The sequence below is a fragment of the Lagenorhynchus albirostris genome, chromosome 21 (assembly GCF_949774975.1).
Source record: "Lagenorhynchus albirostris chromosome 21, mLagAlb1.1, whole genome shotgun sequence".
Taxonomy (NCBI): Eukaryota; Metazoa; Chordata; class Mammalia; order Artiodactyla; family Delphinidae; genus Lagenorhynchus; species Lagenorhynchus albirostris.
In genome coordinates, this window is record NC_083115.1 from 26,083,243 (window position 1) to 26,102,370 (window position 19,128).

At 39.4% G+C, this 19,128-nt stretch overlaps 1 protein-coding gene across 1 annotated transcript in view; it reads right to left on the reverse strand.

Moving 5' to 3' along the window:
• Positions 1-19,128, reverse strand: part of CSMD1 (CUB and Sushi multiple domains 1) — a 1,400,820-nt gene that overhangs the window by 548,668 nt on the left and 833,024 nt on the right. Inside the window, exon 7 of the mRNA XM_060136411.1 lies at positions 13,937-14,014. Within this exon, the coding sequence (XP_059992394.1) occupies positions 13,937-14,014 (78 nt within the window). The remainder of the gene's footprint in view (positions 1-13,936; positions 14,015-19,128) is intronic.

Here is a 19,128-nt window from a genome sequence, read left to right on the forward strand (position 1 = left end):
TAAAAATAGAACTACCATATGACCCAACAATTCCACTACTGGGCATATACCCTGAGAAAACCATAATTCAAAAAGAGACATGTACCACAATGTTCACTGGAACACTATTTACAATAGCCAGGACATGGAGGCAACCTAAGTGTCCATCGACAGATGAATGCATAAAGAAGATGTGGTACATATATACAATGGAATATTACGTAGCCATAAAAAGAAATGAAATTGAATTATTTGCAGTGAGGTGGATGGACCTAGAGTCTGTCACACAGAGTGAAGTAAGTCAGAAAGAGAAAAACAAATACCAGATTCTAAAGCATACATATGGAATCTTAAAAAAAATGGTACTGATGAACCTAGTTGCAGGGCAGGAATAAAGATGTAGGCATAGAGAATGGACTTGAGGACACGGGGTGGGAGGGTGAAGCCGGGGTGAAGCGAGAGTAGCACTGACATATATACATTACCAAATGTAAAACAGTTAGCTAGTGGGAAGCAGCAGCATAGCACAGGGAGATCGGCTCGGTGCTGTGCAATGACCTAGAGGGGTGGGATAGGGAGGATGGGAGGGAGGCTCAAGAAGGAAGGGATATGGGGACATATGTATGCATATGACTGATTCACTTTGGTGTACAACAAAAACTAACACGGTATTGTGAAGCAATTACACTCCCATAAAGATCTATTTTAAAAAATCATTGTTATGTATCTCTGATGATTTATATTAAGGCTATTCCATTTTGCATTCAAGACAGCAGAGTAAGTAAGGGAAACAAAATTGTCCATTTTAAACCTAAAACTTTATGGCTAAACCAGAAATAAAAGGTTAAGAATTTTGAAAAAAATAAATAAGAATTTATAAAATGTTTCTTTATCATTTGCATTAAGCTTTATTTCCATAATTTAAATTCCCTTATATCACGATTTGTACAGCTCATTTGAATCCCCCTGAAAATGTCTATCAATCGTGGGATTATGAATGAGAACATTTTATCAGTTTCTTTGCCTTCTATATACAGGCCACATAAACTGCCAAGATTTAGGATTTAGGATTGTAAACCTAAACAGCCTGCAGGCTGTAAGCAGGTCATGGGGTTCTGGTCAATGGGGCTCACTCCACTTCTATTTAAAGCAGCCACCAGTCAGCTGTTCCTGTAGATATCATGCATGGCAGCAGGCCTGGTATTGCCAAGCCTTCCTGCTTTTAAAAGAAACTAGAATCTGTGTTCTCTACATGGAAGTCTATCAGCTAAAAAGGAGATTTGTTCTGCAAAAGGGCCTTTGAAGAGGATGAAAAGATAAGCTACAGACAGACAGAAAATATTTGCAAACCATATGTCCAACAAAAGATTAGTATCTAGACTATATAACAAACGCTCAAAACTCGACAGGAAAAATATATAGAGAGAGAAAATGGGCAAAATATGTAAACAGTTCACTGGAGAAGATATACAAATAGCAAATGAGCACATAAAACAATGTTTGACATCATTAGCCATTAAGGAAATGCAACTTAAGACCATAATGAGATATCACCAGCTATTTATCAGAATGGCTTTTTTTTTTTTTAAGTCTTAACACCAAATGCTGGAAAGAATGCTGAGAAATTGTATCACATGTATATTGTTTGTGGCAACATAAGGTGGTACAGCCACTCTGTAAATCTGTTTGGCAGTTTCTTATAAAACTAGACAAGCAATTATCATATGATCCACCAGTTACTCTCCCAGGCCTTTATCCAAGAGAAATGAAAACCCATGTTCATGGAAAACCGTGCATAGCACAAAGTTGATAGCAGTTTTGTTCTTAAGAGCCACAGACTGGAAACAAAACCAGTTTCTTTCAACAGACCAATAGCTGAAGAGTGATACATCCCTGCCTTGGAAAACTCCATGGCAATGAAAAGGAACCAACTACTGATATACACAACCACTTGGATGGTTCACAAAGGAGTTGTGCTGAAGGAAAAAGCCAATCACCAAAGGTTACACAGGGTAAGTTTCCATGCATATGATATTCTTGAAATAACGAGCTGATAGAGTGGAGAAGAGCTGAGTGCTTGCCCGGTGGAGGTGGTGCGACTACCAGGAGGGCAGCACAGGGAGACTTGTGGTGATGGGGCTGCTCTGTGTCTTGATTGTGGTGGTGGTTTTAAGAATCCACACAGGTGATACAATTGTGTAGAACTACACACATGCACACACACACACACGAGAGAGCATGTAAAATTGGTGAAATACTAAAAAACTCTGTGGATTGTCCCAAAGTCACTTTTCCGGTTTTGAGATTATGCTATAGTTAGAGAAATCGCGTGAAGGTCCAAGACCTCCTTGTAGATTTTACAATTTCCTGAAAATCTATGATCATTTCAAAATAAAGGGATATTTTTTGTTCTTGGTAAAAAGAGAAACTGCCAACTAAGTAAAAACCTTTGAAAGACAATGTAGAGGATACATGACAGCTGTGCCAGTCTTTAGAGGATCACCTGTGATACAGGTAGGTGTGCGCTCACCACCCTCTCACCTGAATCAGAATGCTTCAAACAGCATCTTGTCGATAAGACTTCCCTGAATAACTGGAGGAAGATGGACATTTCCCTCCTCCCTCAATCTAAATAGACAGGCGGCACCCATGCTTCTTACATTTTCTCTGTTACTGAACACACTAACTACTTACCTTAAAATCAACATAAATTATCAGCATTATCACTATTTGATCAACATCAGTTCATTTATCTCTGAATTTCTCCTTCAGTGAGGCAGCTTTATCCATCTGGGCAAACTGATTTCTCCCTGAAAGCTGAAAGTCAAGTTCAATTTTACAATTCTGTGATTCTAAAGGCACTCCAATGAAAGGACTTAATCTGAAGATATTTTCAGTGTTCTCCTTACACCTTTAAAAATGTATTTTAGGGCTTCCCTGGTGGCACAGTGGTTGAGAGTCCACCTGCCGATGCAGGGGACACGGGTTTGTGCCCCGGTCCGGGAAGATCCCACGTGCCACGGAGGGCTGGGCCCGTGAGCCATGGCTTTTGAGCCTGTGCTCCGCAACGGGAGAGGCCGCAACAGTGAGAGGCCCGCGTACCGCAAAAAAAAAAAAGAAGTGTGTTTTAAATAAAATGATGAGGCTTAAGAGATGTGTATCTTTTCTGAATTCCCCTTGATGTTCTGAGTACTCCTTGATTTTTAACTCCCAACTCTCCTATCTATCTTTATATCAGGACGTATTAATTTAACTGGCCAACTTACCTTCCTTGTGTATAGAATGGAGGGCTTTAATTTAATTCATAAAGGAGCTACCATGATTAATTAGCTTAACCCTTAGAGTTTCTGATTGAAGTTACTCACTAGCAAACATCTGACCATATAAGATAATTAAATTACAACGAAATAGCAAGTCCTTCTAACTACTACTGGAATTATGTACCTGTACCAACACACAAACACCAATAGTCCCACAATTCTCTAGTTTCAGAGTTATTTTCACCCAATTATATGGGAAGATTAAGTTATTTTATAAAATTTGATAAAAATGTATGTGATATGTTGGGCTTCTAAAAAATAAGTGATGGAAATGCTGATGTACACTGTTCTTTCAAGTCAGCCATAACCTGTAGGTTGTTTTCTGTTCACTGTTTGTAATAAAAGAATGCATTCTCCAGTCGTTTTGCAAAGTGAGTTTGTCCCTTCAGTTAATCGATTATGCTCTGTAACTGTATGCTGAACCCATTTTAAAAGGATTTTACTTCCTACTAGGGTTACAGTACAATTGAACCATCTATAATCCAATCAAGCTATATCTTGTTTCACTTATTTTAATAATCCTTTTTTTCTAGTTACTTAAGAAATTATATCTGTAAATGGTGTGATAAATCATTGATGCACCACCTAGCCTTGCTTCTAGTTACCAGTGATGCCATTCTTCCCAATGTATCTAGACAGCAGTTCCCTTCCCAGCAAGATTTTCCGTAGCATTTTAAAAGATATTTTAGCTCCTGCAGTGACAAAGGCCTATTTAGAAACTGCAAGCATAATTTACTTACCTGATTTATGAAGCAATTTGTACAATTTGCTATATTCATGCTAGATGGGAATGGATCTTCGTTAAGAAAACAAGGATCTTTAACAATTGCGAAATTTGATATTGCTACATTTTATGACGGAACAAAGCAGATTGGGGCAATTATCCCTAGTGTTTTATTAAACCTTGATACAACTGTTAGAGGTTAATGGGGCTATATTTTTTCCACTAAGTCTGCTCTAAAGCAAGAACTAGAGCACTTAGTGCCAGAAATCCAACACAGAGAATAGCAGACACGCCTTTTCCTGCAGCAGTTTTACAAATCACTCTAGTCTACTACCATTCAAATAAATCACCCATTAATAATAGAGCAATAAAGTCCTCTAAAAACAAAACCTGGTGATGGGTGGCATTTGCAGCAATTTAGTAACAACCATAGTGACTATAACAATATTAATATGAAACAAAATGTGGTGTTTTTTTGTAACTGGGTAAAGCAAATCCTGTTAATTTTTGAAGATTATTCAAGTGGGGATTCATGAAACCACAATATATCCAGTTACCTGGGAAAGTATGGTGTGATGAAAATGCCAGTTGGAAATTATTCCTGGAATAAAATTTCAGAGGTGGAAACCACACAAAGCATCATCGATGGCTGATGAGATTAAGGGACGTGGCATGACTTTTGTTCCCTGGATAGCCTGTCTTAGAAGCCTTATTAATGGAGTCACTCAAGTTTCTTAATAGCCTCCCTCCATTCTCCTTCCCTCATCCCATCTCCCTCACATCCACAGCCCTCTTCAAGCACCAGATCTGGGGTAGCACTTGGAGAATTGCAGGGCTGGCTTTCATTGCAGTTCTTTAAATGCCCTTTCTAAAAGCCAGCATGCCCTAGTCATCAATTCAGTAGCAAATGGACTCATCCAGCAGTGGTAGAGAGGAAAATTAGTGTATTGTAGAATATTTTCTGACCTACTAGAGCACAGAATCTAGATTGACAATGAGATTTTATTGCCAAATGCCGTCACCTTGTGACAGAAATTTGAAAAAGATTTAATTTCTCATGGTTTTAACATTTCTTTTCATGCAGTGGGCATAATGATTCTAAGACTGTAGTACTTTATTGTAGTCGACCAGTTATTTAATTATTTGTGCCTTGTTCATATACTACATATAATTTTGATAATAAGCATGATTTTCTCTTAACCACTGCCAAGCACATGTCTATAAATGAGAGGTTCAAGGAATTCAGTCATTGACGAGGTGTAATATAGAAAGTATGGTGTTTTGGCTTTCAAAGGACTTAATGTTGCTTTACATCTTCCCTGTGGATTCTGACTTTTTATGGGTTTTTATGGGTTGATCTACTACTATTTTGAAAGCTAATAAATTTCTATTTTTACTCAATGCTCAATAAGGGTTGCTATCTTTATTGCAGCACTCATCTGATAAATATTTACATAACCTGAAATACCAGTAGACTGTAATTTCCTCTAGGGAAGGAACATATTTTGAACATCTCCATGACAGCTATTTGTCTTTCCTCAATGTGTGACTGGTGAATGCATGATTAAGATGTGAAATACAAAGACCTAACTGAAGAAAAGTATGACATCACTTTGTCACACTTCTTCAGGCCACCACATAACTAGGAAACTCAGTCGTTCAATGGATAAATGTTTATTGAGCAACTGCTGTGTGCCTGAGACTCTGCTGAGTCCTTGGTAGATATCACTGAAGAGGGCAGACAAAAATATCTACCTTCAAAGAGACTGTATTCTAGTGGAGGGAGTGGAAGAGACAGGAAGTAAATAAGAATATATATATATATTTATATATATATACACTCTTAATATATTATTTACACATTATATAATACATTATATGACACATAATACATACTATGTTATACTATATTGAACATATACATCATACATCACGTAATAGTATAGAATGCACACCTTATGTACACTATATTACACATAATGTTCCCCATACACACCCCCACACATTCATATAAATGCACACACTAATATGCACACATACATACAAAAATAAGCAAGATACATATGATACACTATGATAAGTGATACAGAGGAAAGCAGAACAGGTAACAAGAGGCAGTAAAGTGATGTATGGGCAAGGCGTGTGAAAGTTAGCTAGGGTGACCAGTGAGAGCCTACGGAGAAGGTAATTTTTGAGAAATGATCTGAAGGGAGGGAGGGATGACTGGGGTGACCATTTCAGACAGGAAATAGAGGAGAAAAGACTGGGGTGGGAGTGTGTCTGAGATCCTTAAGAAACAGCTCCAAAGCTAGTGGACAAGAGCCAGAGGGAGAGGGGATGGGGTGGGGAGGTAAGGAGGTCCTGTAGGTCTCTGTAAGGAATGTGGGTTCATTTTGGCTGTGATGGGACGGCGCTGAAGTGTTCTGAGCGGAAGAATGATGTGATTCTACGGATATTCCCTCCTGATCCCTCTGGATGAGGTATGGAGATCTCGACTGCAGGGAAACAGGCAGAGACAGGGAGACGGGGTGAGGATGATGCAGTAATACACCTAAGGACATTGGTGGTTTGGAGGTAAAGAGAAATGGTCGGCTTCTGACACATGCTGGGAGGCAGCAGGCTGGCTGGTGTCTGGGGGCAGGGGTGGCGCCAGGCTCTAGGTCCCTAACAGGAAAAGCAATGGCCTTTTTTCTAAGACGGGAAAGAGATGCCTATCACACGTGGGCATGAAAATCTTGGGTGGGCAGGTGGATATAACAGTCTGCAAATCTAGAGAGAAGTCTGGGGTCATTAATCAGACATGCCTCTTTCCGCTCTGAGAGTGGATCACACTGAAACTACTTTCCAAATGATGAAAATTATTGGGATGGCTTGCCTTTTCTTTATCTCTCATTTTATTTTATTTATCTCTCATCCCTATTAATAAAGATTAATGGTTTCTTTTTTCCTTTTCCTTAACTTCCACTAATCCCTGTTTATGGAGAAAGGATTGAAAGGAGAGACTTTTCCTGGGCTGAGCCCATTTTTGGCTGACAGGAAGGGAAGAAATTATGCAAGACATAAGATTAACCTTTTTTTTTCCCTCTTAGCACACTGGAATATAAGTAAAAAGAGAATATTACATACTAGTATATTCCATTTGCTCTTAAATTATCTCAAACATAAGAAAACAACGACTATGAATGCAGCAATTTTAGTGACAAGTGGATAATACAGTATAACCCAGCACAGATGCGAAAGTCACTTATTATGGCATATTTTAGAAAGTGGATTAATGAGTCACACCATGTTAAAAAGATAAATCAAGCATTATATCATTAGGACTGCATCTTTAACTCTTTAAAGTCATTAAGGTATCATTTTGCACTGCTGACCAAAAAGTGGAACTACAAAAGTTTTAAAATGTGCCCTTCCAAATAATTATGTCCAAGACAAAAGAAAAACCAGAGAAAAATGGAACTATTGTTATTATAAAAGACAATATTCGATCAATTGCTTTTCATTAACAGGGCTTCACATATTTTTTAAAGGTAGGAAAAAATTCACGTATTGGAAAAAAAGGCAATGAAAGAAATGGTCTACAGTCAAAAGTAGAAGAATCTTAGGGTCATTTATTTCATAATGGTCTGTTGTTTTTTCCCAAGGGTTTATAAAGCAATGCATTATACTTTTCCATTTTTCCACAATGTTTAACTTGGCTTTACATTAAATAATGACTCTGAACCCAGTGTCCTATCCTGCTTGGGTATAAACTGTTTTAACTGCAAATGCTTAATACACCACTGTGCCATCAAGTTATCTGAGTGAGTTACAACAAATCAATATTGAATTTGTAAAGCCATTGGTCTTTAATTTTACATGGGGAGAACAATCTCTAGCTGGAAAATAACCACCAAGATTTTTGTTTGCCCTTCTCCCTACAGATTTTTATATTTTGGAGTTAGAAGGGCAGTAATGGATTACCTACCCTCCTGACTCTCACACTTAGGTTGCTAACATTGTATTCTGTGGAGGAGAATGTCAAGAAGAGGAAGAAAGTCATCTACAGTTACCACCATTTAAAAAGGGTGGCAATTTAACAATCCTATGTTATTGAGAGGTTCCAATTCCAGAATAAAGAGAAGCCTTCCATCACTCAGTGATGAAAGAAAGATGGGGGGGGATGTTGACTGAATTTATTCCAGGTGCCCTTCCTGCTGTATGTTGCCCAATTATGCTTCAATCCTTTAAAGCTTTAAATAGTGAGAAATTTAGAGCATTATGCAGAATTAAAAACCTTAATTATCTTTGGGCTTTCCTGAAAACATCATTAATCAGTAATGAATGAGACTGATGAAAAAACCAAACTTGTAAGTCATTTCATTCTAAGAATTAACGTAGGAAATCACCCTCACTGTATAGATGAGTTGAAATATCTCCACAGCCTTTCACATCACTCCACCCTATGGTTAAGCTGATGCATGTTAAGGACTAAAGTGAATTGCTAAGGGTTAACTGGTAACATGAAATCAGGGCAGGACGGAGGAACTGACTGACTTAGTGATTCCAGGGCAAAATTCACAAAGGATTCATCAGATTCCACTGAGAGGAGTAAAAGAGAAAATCTGTAGGGCTTTTGCTCCACAATAATGGATATTTTTCCTTCCTTCATTTATTTAATCAGTAAATACTTGCTAAGTGCTGGCTAGCCTGGGCTATCAGAGGATGAGGAAGTGTGTAATTCAGTGTGGGTGTCAGACAAGAAGCACTTCCCAGAGAACTCAGCTCTCAAGCGGCTCACTGTGGACCAAACGTATAAAATCAAAGCAGATCTAGGGAGAAAATGGGGAGACAGGCTGAGAATAGGCTGGAATCCAGAACGGTGGGATACAGGCACCACCTATCCTTCAAATAGAACAATGAAGAGCTTGTTTTTTTGTTTGTTTGTTTGTTGTTTTTTGCTAATCAACTATACACGGGCTCCTCACCGCTGCGGCCTCTCCCGTTGTGGAGCGCAGGCTCAGCGGCCATGGCCCACGGGCCCAGCTGCTCTGCGGCATGCGGGACCCTCCCAAACCGGGGCAAGAACCTGTGTCCCCTGCATCGGCAGGCGGACTCTCAACCACTGCGCCACCAGGGAAGCCCAAGAGCTTGTTTTTAATCTATGTACCAGCTACTGTATATTGGTATAAATTTTTTTAATGTACTAGTCACAAAACCCTGTCTTTCCCCAGTTATAACACACGATACAGGTTCCCTCAATTCAGCGCTGGAATGGCCTCACTGCTGTGACCCTAGCAGCCTTCCATCACTAAACTACAAGCTCCTTCTGATGGTCTGTGAAACCCTCACCTCCCCCTGTCCGGGGCCTCCAGCTCTTTCCCAGCACTTCCTAGATTCCCTCCTGATGCTCAGGGGACTGTCAGGAGGACTTAACCAGGCTTGCGCCTGAAACTGCAGGAAGGCATGGCTCCTTGCCTGGTCTAGTGCTTTGTTTTTAACCATCTGGATCTTTGGGTAGAGTTTGCCCTCAGTGGTTCACCAAAATCTTGACCGCTTTCCGTCATCTTAAACAGGGTCCGAACAGGAAATTAACGCCACCCTCGAGGAGAGTAATGTACACCAGTATTCCTTACAAAGGGGCTGCTTGTATCCAAGTACACCTAGAGATGCCACCAGGGGTAGTGTAGACACTTGGAACAAGGTAACAGTCAAGCTCTTATCACCCCCTGGGCTGGAAGCAACAGGGGAGAAAATGAGCCCTGAAAGCCAGAGGGAAAGACCATTGTAGGGTCAACCCCTTTGAGAGGAGCTGTGACCTTTGGCCTCTGCACCTTCAAGCACAGCCAGTTTGAGGGGATTTTGCAAGAGTGATAAATACCCAGACCTCACAATCATGCTTCCCTCCAGTCGTCTGTTGGGGCTTCTTACTGGCAGAACACAACCCAAAACCACAAGAGGACAGTTGTTTTTTTTAGTTTCCACATAGAAATGATATCATATGATATTTGTCTTTCTCTGTCTGGCTTACTTCACATAGTATGATAACCTCCAGGTCCATCCATGCTGCTGCAAATGGCATTACTTCATTCTTTTTAACAGCCCAGTAATATTCCATTGTATATATAAGTACCATATCTTCTTTATCCATTCACCTGTCAACAGACATTTAGGTTGCCTCCATGTCTTGGCTATTGTAAACAGTGATGGGGAGAGATAGATTGAGAGTTTGGGATTGACAAATACACACTACTATATTTAAAATAGATAAACAACCAGGACCTACTGTATATCACAGGGAACTCTGCTCAATACTCTGTAATAACCTAAACGGGAAAAGAATTTGAAAAAGAATAGATACATGTATACATATAACTTAATCACTTTGTTGCACACCCGAAACTAACACAACATTGCTAATCAACTATACGCCAATACCAAATAAATTTTTTTTTTAAAAAGAGGACAGTTGCTACTGTCATCCATTCCTGTCAGGTTGTAATTAAATAAGCTCCTCACTGGTGCTTGGTAGCAGACACAGTCTTAGATTAGGGGGTAAAGGGATAATTACACAGCCTTTGCTGTCACATTTCTTACTCTGTGAGGCATCTCAGGAAGAAGGCTCATAAATAAAAAATGTCTATATACAATGAAAACTACCAAAATAGAGATCCACACAAGTGAGGTAGGATGATAGCTAACAGTGGCTGTCAGACCCTACACTAAGCATTTTTTGAGTATTTTGTTATATCCTTTTCCAAACCCTCAGGTGGAGGAACTGAGGTTCAGGGCAGTTACGTACCCTGTGTCAGAGAGGCCTGTATGCTTGAATTTAACCTCAAGAACAGCAGAGGCTGTGGTCTCCAAGAGAAACCCAGCTCTCAGGGTAAACCAGAAATACAGAGACTACAGTTTATTGAATGGTGTGAAAAATAACGAGGCCAATACCAAAGGCACCATATTTAATATAAATACTGAATGTAAATAAATTAGCTAATCTGTGTATAAATGATTTAATAATAGTGTCAGTAACTGACATGTCTGCAGCAAGTGTCACCACATGTATAAAATATATGCATCACCTTCATGTTCCCTCTCACACCCCATCAAAACAGTAAGGGGTTTATCACTTCCTAGGTGAAGGCTGTGTCCTGGGTGAGGCTTCAGGGGCCTGTGTTCTGGGCTCACCTCCTATGAGGAACCAAACTATTTCCTAAGATCTTACAGAACAAGTTCAATGCTCTGGATCTTACCTCCTCCTCCAGCAAGTAAGATCCCAGCCGTTTAGACCCTTGGTTGACCTACTATGAATACAGTTTTTACGTCTCCTGTTTGTGTGTGGAAAGTTCCCACGGGTATGGCTGGCGGAATGCCCACTATATGCTGTATACTGGAACAAGCAGTTTACAAATACCTTGCTTCGTCTACTCAGAAAGAATCATTACCATTTTACTTTTATAAATGATAAAACTTGGACTTGAATATGATAAATACTTTTACAACTATTGAATCCTTGTCTCTCTAGCTTCAAAGCCTATGTCCTTTTCTCTATGAAGCAATTAATTTAGTTTCCTCAGCCACATCTTCTGCATAAATAACATTTTACTATTTATTACATTGCTGATCTTAGAAGGAATTCCTCATTTCCTCTAATGATTAATTTTCAAGTCTAACAAAAAAATAGTTTAATACTATTGGGAGAAAGGGCAGAACACTTTCTAACACCAATGAGTTATGACTCATTTGTCAATTTGTGTTCAGATAAGGACCCAGACACATTCTTTTCATAAAAAAAACTCTGGCTGAATGTTCCACTGGCAGATAAATTTGATGTCTACTTGACTGCTATCAGACCTATCAGACCTCATATTGATTTGATGTAAGGGTTCACCTGATATGTAGTTCTATGTTACTGTGGATCATTTCTGCAAGGTTTTTAAACCATAAAATATAAATTTCAAAGTAACTATACATACCACATCTCCCATTCTACTGAACATTCCGAACTAATGAGAACAAAATATTAAAACTTTATTTTAAAAGAATGACCTCCTTTCTTTCTGCCCTCCAGTAGTTTTGTCCTTCATTATTTGTAAGTCCAGTTTAATTTGAACACTACTGCCCATGATTATCCAAAAAGAGGTACAATGAAAACAGGAAGTGCATTTACAGGTTGATTTGTGTGTATGTGTGAGACCTAAGGGCCTGAATTGCAGTCAGAGACTGAAGGATCCCCCTTGAATAGACTGTGTGTGTCCCCAAAATTCATATCTTGAAGCCCGGACCTCCAAGGTGATGGTATGTGGAGGTGGGTCCTTTGGGAGGTGATAGGTCATGAGGGTAGAGACCTCATGAATGGGATGAGTTCCCTTATAAGATACCGAAAAGGTGATCTCTCCCTCTCACCACCTTATGAAGATACAGTGAGAAAATAGACTGCTGTCTGTGTTAGGAAGTGAGTCCTCATCAGACACTGAATCGACCAGCACCTTGATCTTGGACTTCCCAGCCTCCTGAACTATGAGAAATAAATTTAAATCACCCAGTCTATATTATCTCAAAATGTCTAAGACACACCTGTGTCTGAAGCCTACATCCTAGGGGTCTGGGTTTACCTCTCTGTCCTCCCCAAGTGCCAGAGGATAGGGTCATTATACAGAGTCGATGGACTATCATTACACAGGCAATCACTAGGAAGCCATAAAATAGGGATATTAAGAAAGCAGAAGTAGGTTAATCTACAATGTGATTTTTAAATGATCATTATTGCTGTTTGTATTTGCTTTTTAATGTAATATTTGTCATGGATAACACCTCACACACAAGCCCAATATATCACGCAGATAAAAGTAGAGTTGGTTGAACTGAGGGTGCTCCAAATGACTTCAAGCGTCCCGCATGTACCAACTGCTATTAGTGGCAAACCAAATAAAATACATAGATTCCAACCACTGGGATTCTTCACCAAGAGAGCAGGTCAGCAGGAACACCACAAGAAGAGGTCGCCAGGAATGAATAGAAAAGGTACCCCAAGAGGCTGAAAATTTTAAAAAGAACATGATGCAGGGGAAAGAACCACCCTGGAAATAAACCCACTTGAGAATCTCAATGGAGCCTTCTAATGTGCAGTGAGCAGGATAGGCAAACCCATAGTGAAACTGTGACAAAATGCAGAGGTTAAGAACACAGGACTGGGGGAACAATAGGAGGAAACAGCTAACCGTGCCTGGAGAAGTCAGGAAAGGGTTTCAATGGTGAGGCTCCAAGACCACCTGGGCTTCTGCATGCTAGGAAGGCGGCGAGGACACTTCTAGCAAAGGCACACATGACACAGTCTACTGGTCCTTTTGGCTAAATTATGGTGAAGGGTGTTAAGGAAGAGATACCAGAAAAGTAGGTGCCAGGGGACACTTTCATTTATCCAACAGCTATTGGCCGGGTGCCTACTATGTGCTGGGCACATCCAGATAGAACCCTATACATGTGGTCTTCATATTCTGGTTTTCTTTGAAGGGATATAGATGTTGCCTGGAACTATTTTATTCTTTAGTCCACGGATGATCAAGAACATTTTAATAGGAAAATGACAAGACAAGACTCCTGTGCCCCGAAAATCAATCTGGTATGTGTGGTATATACTAGAATGGAAAGAGAAACTGGGATCAAAACACCTGAGAGTGGGAACAGCTGTTTAACAGAGAAATCGGGAAGGTCCAGTCTCAGTGATTGATGAGGGTAGAGAGCAAAGACGGGTTTGAGATGCATTTAGGAGATAAGATGAATACACAGTGTAGATTCTCTCTCCCAGCAAATACTTTGAAGGTAGGAAAGCAGAACGACATGAAGTGGGAAAAGCAGTTTATAGAATTACCTCTCCGAAACCGCTCCCTCTAATGGACATATCAATCCTCATACAGAAAGAAAGAGGACTTACAGACGGAGTTTTTATGGCTACTGTCCTTGCTGGGAAGCATCTTGACTCCTCTTGACTTCAATTCAATCGCCTTTTTCACTGGAAGAAACAAAATAAAACCATTATTAGGTAGGACTCAGAGACATATCATAAAATTGCGTTTTATCTTCACAGCATTTCCAGTCATAACTGCTTTCTTACCAACCCCTGGAATATGGGATGCATTCTAAGGGGTGAATGATGCAAAGCAAATGAAGTATAAGAGCCTGTGAATAATTAATGCAAGTCTATCAACCAGCAAGATCATATCTTATGACAGCAGTGTCAGAAGCTAAAAATAGTATGTGGTAGCATTACCATCTATACCCAAAGCTGCTTACCACCAGTGATGGCAAATTCTACAAATCATTATCATTTCGCCAAATGACCCAGCAGACTGCTCTCTCAACTTACGTGCAGTGACTAGAGTTTTCTAAATTTGCTACATACATGAAAAATTTTGAAGAAAAATGAAATTTATTCATTCATTCACTCATCTAGTCATTTAATCACTCAAAGTTCAACAAATATCTATTGATGGGAAGCTAGTAGGAGGAAATGTTCTAAATGTGCATGATTAAATGCTAAGAACACCAGTACTTACAGACCCTCGTAACCTACAGGCAATATAAAAAATGTATGACATTGGTTTCTAAAGTCACAGTTCTCAGGCTTTAAGTTTCTTGAGTTTACTAGGTTCTGCATTAAATGTTTTAAGAAGTTCCACTTTTGTGGTCATTTCTGGGGGAAAAAAGTGGGAAGTCATTTGTGGGAAGAAAATAAATAATAGTTTAATTTAAAATTTTGTATTGAATATTAAAATTATCATATCTTTATTAAAATTAAAATATTTTAATTTAAAGATTTCTGATTTACATATTTACATATGATTTACATATATGGACCTAGAGTAGCATGAAGACCTGGGCTCAAATCTTTGCTCACAACTTGCTAGCTATGTGGCCTGTGTAAGTTACTTAATTCAGAGCCTGTTAACTTATCTGCAAAAGGAGTGTGATGGTTACTTTTTATGTCTACTTGACTAGGGTCCAAAGTGACTAGATACCTTGTCAAATGTTTTCCTGGGTGCTTCTGTGAAGGTTGTTTTTGGATGAGATTAAGTTTTAAATCCACAGACTGAGTAGAGCAGATTGCCCCCCCTCCGTGTGGGTGGGCCTTATCTAATCAGCTGAAGATTGGAATAGAACACAAAGCTGACACTTTCCTGAGCAGAAGAGAATTCTTCTGGCCTGACTACCTTCATACTGGGTTATAATTTTTTTTCAATTTTATTGCTTTTTTTTCTTCCAATTTTATTGAGATATAATGCACATACAGCACTGCATAAGTTCAAGGTGTATGGAACAATGATTTGACTTACATGTATAATCAAATAATTACCACAATATGTTTAGTAAACATCCATCATCTCATATTGATACAAAATAAAAGAAAAAGAACAAATTCTTTCTTGTGATGAGAACTCTCAGGATTTATTTTCTTAACTTTCATATATAACATATAGCAGTGTTAATTATATTTACCAAGTTGTACATTACATCCCTAGCACTTATTTATTTTATAACTGTAAATTTGTACCTTTTGACTGCCTTCAACTAATTCCCCCTCCCTCCACCCCTCACCTCTGATAACTGCAAATCTCATCTCTTTTCCTATAAGTTTGTTTTTCTTTGCTTGTTTTTTGAAGTATAACTGACCTAAAACACTATGTCAGTTCCTGGTGTACAACACAGTGATTTGATATTTCTGTACATTTCAAAATGGTCAGCACGATAAGTCTAGTTACCACCTGTCACCATACAAAGATGCTACATAATTACTGACTATATTCTCCACACTGTACATTTCATCCCTGTGACTCACTTATTTTGTAATTGGAAGTTTGTGCCTCCTAATCTCCCTCACCTATTTCTCTCCCCCGACCCCTCTTTTTTGGCAACCACCAGTTTGTTCTCTGTGTCTTTGACAATGTTTCTGTTTCATTACATTTGTTCGTTTGTTTTGTTTTTTAGATTCACATAAAAGTAAAATCATCCAGTATTTATCTTTGTCTCACTGCCTTCATAGTCGGATACTAATTTTTTTCCTGCCTTCAGATTCAAACTGAAACACTGGCTTTTCCCGGGTCTTGGTCCTGCCAGCCTTTGAACTAGAACCACACCATTAGCTCTCTGGGTCTCCAGCTTACTGACTCACCCTGAAATCTTGGGACTTCTCAGCCTCCATAATCATGAGAGACAACTTCTTATATTTCTTATATAGGATGGTATGATATATATCATCTTATTGGTTCTGGTTCTCAAAACAGCCCTGACTAATACAATGGGCATGCTGATATCAAATGCAGGGAACAGATATGTGTTCCCTGCACTATAATGAATGCACCATTTTTAGGAGCAGACCTGGACATCGTGGGCTCCATACACGACAGTGTTTGTTGCTATTTTTGGATCACTTGCATTCACATGGCTTCCCCAGAGGAGGGACTGTCCTTCCATCGCTGATATTACTGGACATTTGTTCCCTCTCCCTGTCCCTTCCCCTGGTCACTGAATTTTCTGACCCTCTGGGTACCATGTGTCTGTGGCTCTACCTCTCAAGGCCCTCATCCCACTTCCCATCTGGCCTCTTCACGGTGACATTTGTACACTACCTTATATTTAAGGAAGCATCTTCAAACACACCATGGTATTTAACTCTTTCCACAACCCTCTGAAGTGGGTATTATGAAGATCCTTACTCATATTAGGAAATCAAGGTTCACAGATTTGTTGAGAGGACATAGGGAGTAAGATGTGGGATTTGGATTCAAATCTTCCCACTCAGAACCCAACACCCTTCACTGTATTCTGCCCACTTGACAATGGAAGGCATGGAGGTAGAGACTGTAGGATCCCAGCACCTGGAAAGAAGCTGAAAACGCCGAAGAACTCTGTACCTGGAATTCAAATCATCGCAGTGACACCAGGGTTAAACTATTGACTCTGTTATTTCTTTTCTCTCTGCACTAACAAAATAAAAGCTGATTCTCTCCCATTTCCCACCTTCCTCCCAAAAACCAAGCTTTTGAATTCAAGAAAAGAAGCAATTTCCTCACATTGGTATTGACAATTCCTTTCCTTGTCAAAGGAGGCATTGAAGAAAACCTCCCCAAAGGAGGTTATTATAGGAAGTTGCTTCAGAAGTAAGAGGAGGCGCTGGCATTTGAGCAGGTTCAGGAGCAGGTGGGGAGATGGTGGCTTTCACCAGTGCTGAGACGCATGACAACTACAGGTAAGCCATGGATGCAGGGCATCTGATGTTTGGAAACTGGTCACAAGGCATTGAGGGTGAGGCAGGGGCCATCTCTGATGGGGTCTGTGGTCAAGCTGAGGGATGGCCTCTCGATGGATGTCCAGGAGAAGAGGACCAAGGAGCACTCCTGTGATGGGGAGCATCCTGAGAGGACGTCTTGGGGTACTATGGAATGAGGAGTGTGTGTGGTGGGGTGCTGCAGCATGGTGTAGAAAATGGGAGGACCCAGACAGTGATAGACGCCGATGTTTACCAGTGGACTGAGAAGAAGACTCAGGGTCAGATATGATTAGAGAGAGGTACTGATCTTTGCTACGGAGCCATTTCATAACCATTGCACCAACAAAATGGCAAGCTGGTACTATTTCTACCCCCCCCCATCCCTCATCTGCTGCATCTGTCCTTGAACATGGAAATCTCTCTGCCCAGCCCTGAGGGGAGGGAAGGAGGAGGACTCTGGATGGAGGACAGGAGGGGCTTCAGGGAGGTGATGAGGGGAAAGACCCTTTGAGAAGGGTCCCTTCCTTTTCTTCACAACATTGCCAAGAACCAGGGCTGTCCAGAAAAAGGATGTGTTAACTTGAAACAAGTTAGAACTCAGAGGAGGGGAGAATCCACAACAGTACAGCACCATCGTACTGAAAAAAAAAAAAAGTTCCCTGGTGGATGTTAGCTTCACTCAGCTACGTACAACTACTTTCTGTCCTTTCCAGGGAGAATGTCCTTCCCCTCTCTGTCCATGACTGACCCCTAATTAAGCTCAGCCTGCTCCTTGGACCCTCCCAGCTCCCTCCCCCGGCCCCAGCAGCAAGAAGTCAGAGTCCACTGCGATCCTCCACACACATCAGACTTCTCTCAGGAAACCCAATCCTACCATCTGCCTCTGGTGTCCTTGGAAATTCCTATACCAGATGATAGGATTCAATGCCTAACACCATAGTTTACCCATAATGGGGAGCTCAGAAAATTCCAAACAAACAAATAAAATGCAAAATTGTTTCAAACAAACTTAATTTACTAAATACAGGGACGGAAGCCATTGAGAAACCTCACAAACCACAGAGGAAACTGTTTCACATATATACACCAACTGACAAATTGAAGAAATCAGGGTTTGGAATTTAAAACATAAGCTCTTTTTTTGGACTTATTATTAACTCAGAGGATTATCGTGATTTTATTAATACTTCTCCAGGCTAAAAAATTCCCTCTAAGTGGCACGTGAAAAGAATATTCACAATCATTGATAGCAATAATAGTGAAATCCTTGGAAATCCTTTGAGTTGCGAGAGCTTACTATACAGGTGCATGCACACACACACACACATATATACACTTTCACATTTATTTTATATTTTATTTATATGTTATGTATTTTTACATATTATACACTATATATAATATATATTATATATTAAATATTTTACATATCATATATATATTATTGTTGTATACTTAAATATTTTACATTTATTATATATAAAACAATATGTAAAATATTTATGTATATAACATACATAATTTATTGAGCTTTCTTATTGTTAGAAATGTTCTTGTTATCTAATTTAATTTGTCTTATAATTATTTAATCAATAGCTTTCTATTAAATTTGGCAAGCAATTACAGTCCATAAGCTATTAATCTTTTGTATTTATCAATACATTGTCTTTTTATATTGTCATCTTAGCAGATATGATAATTCAAACTCCATTATATATGTTACCTTATTCTTGAATTAGGAAAACAAAATATTTCAGAAAAATATTTTTGGTTCATGTGTTGTTTGGAAAATTTTTTGTTTTCCTTTATTATTGGGGAAAAAAATCTAAACTTCTGGATTATCTCAGAGATTTTTTGTT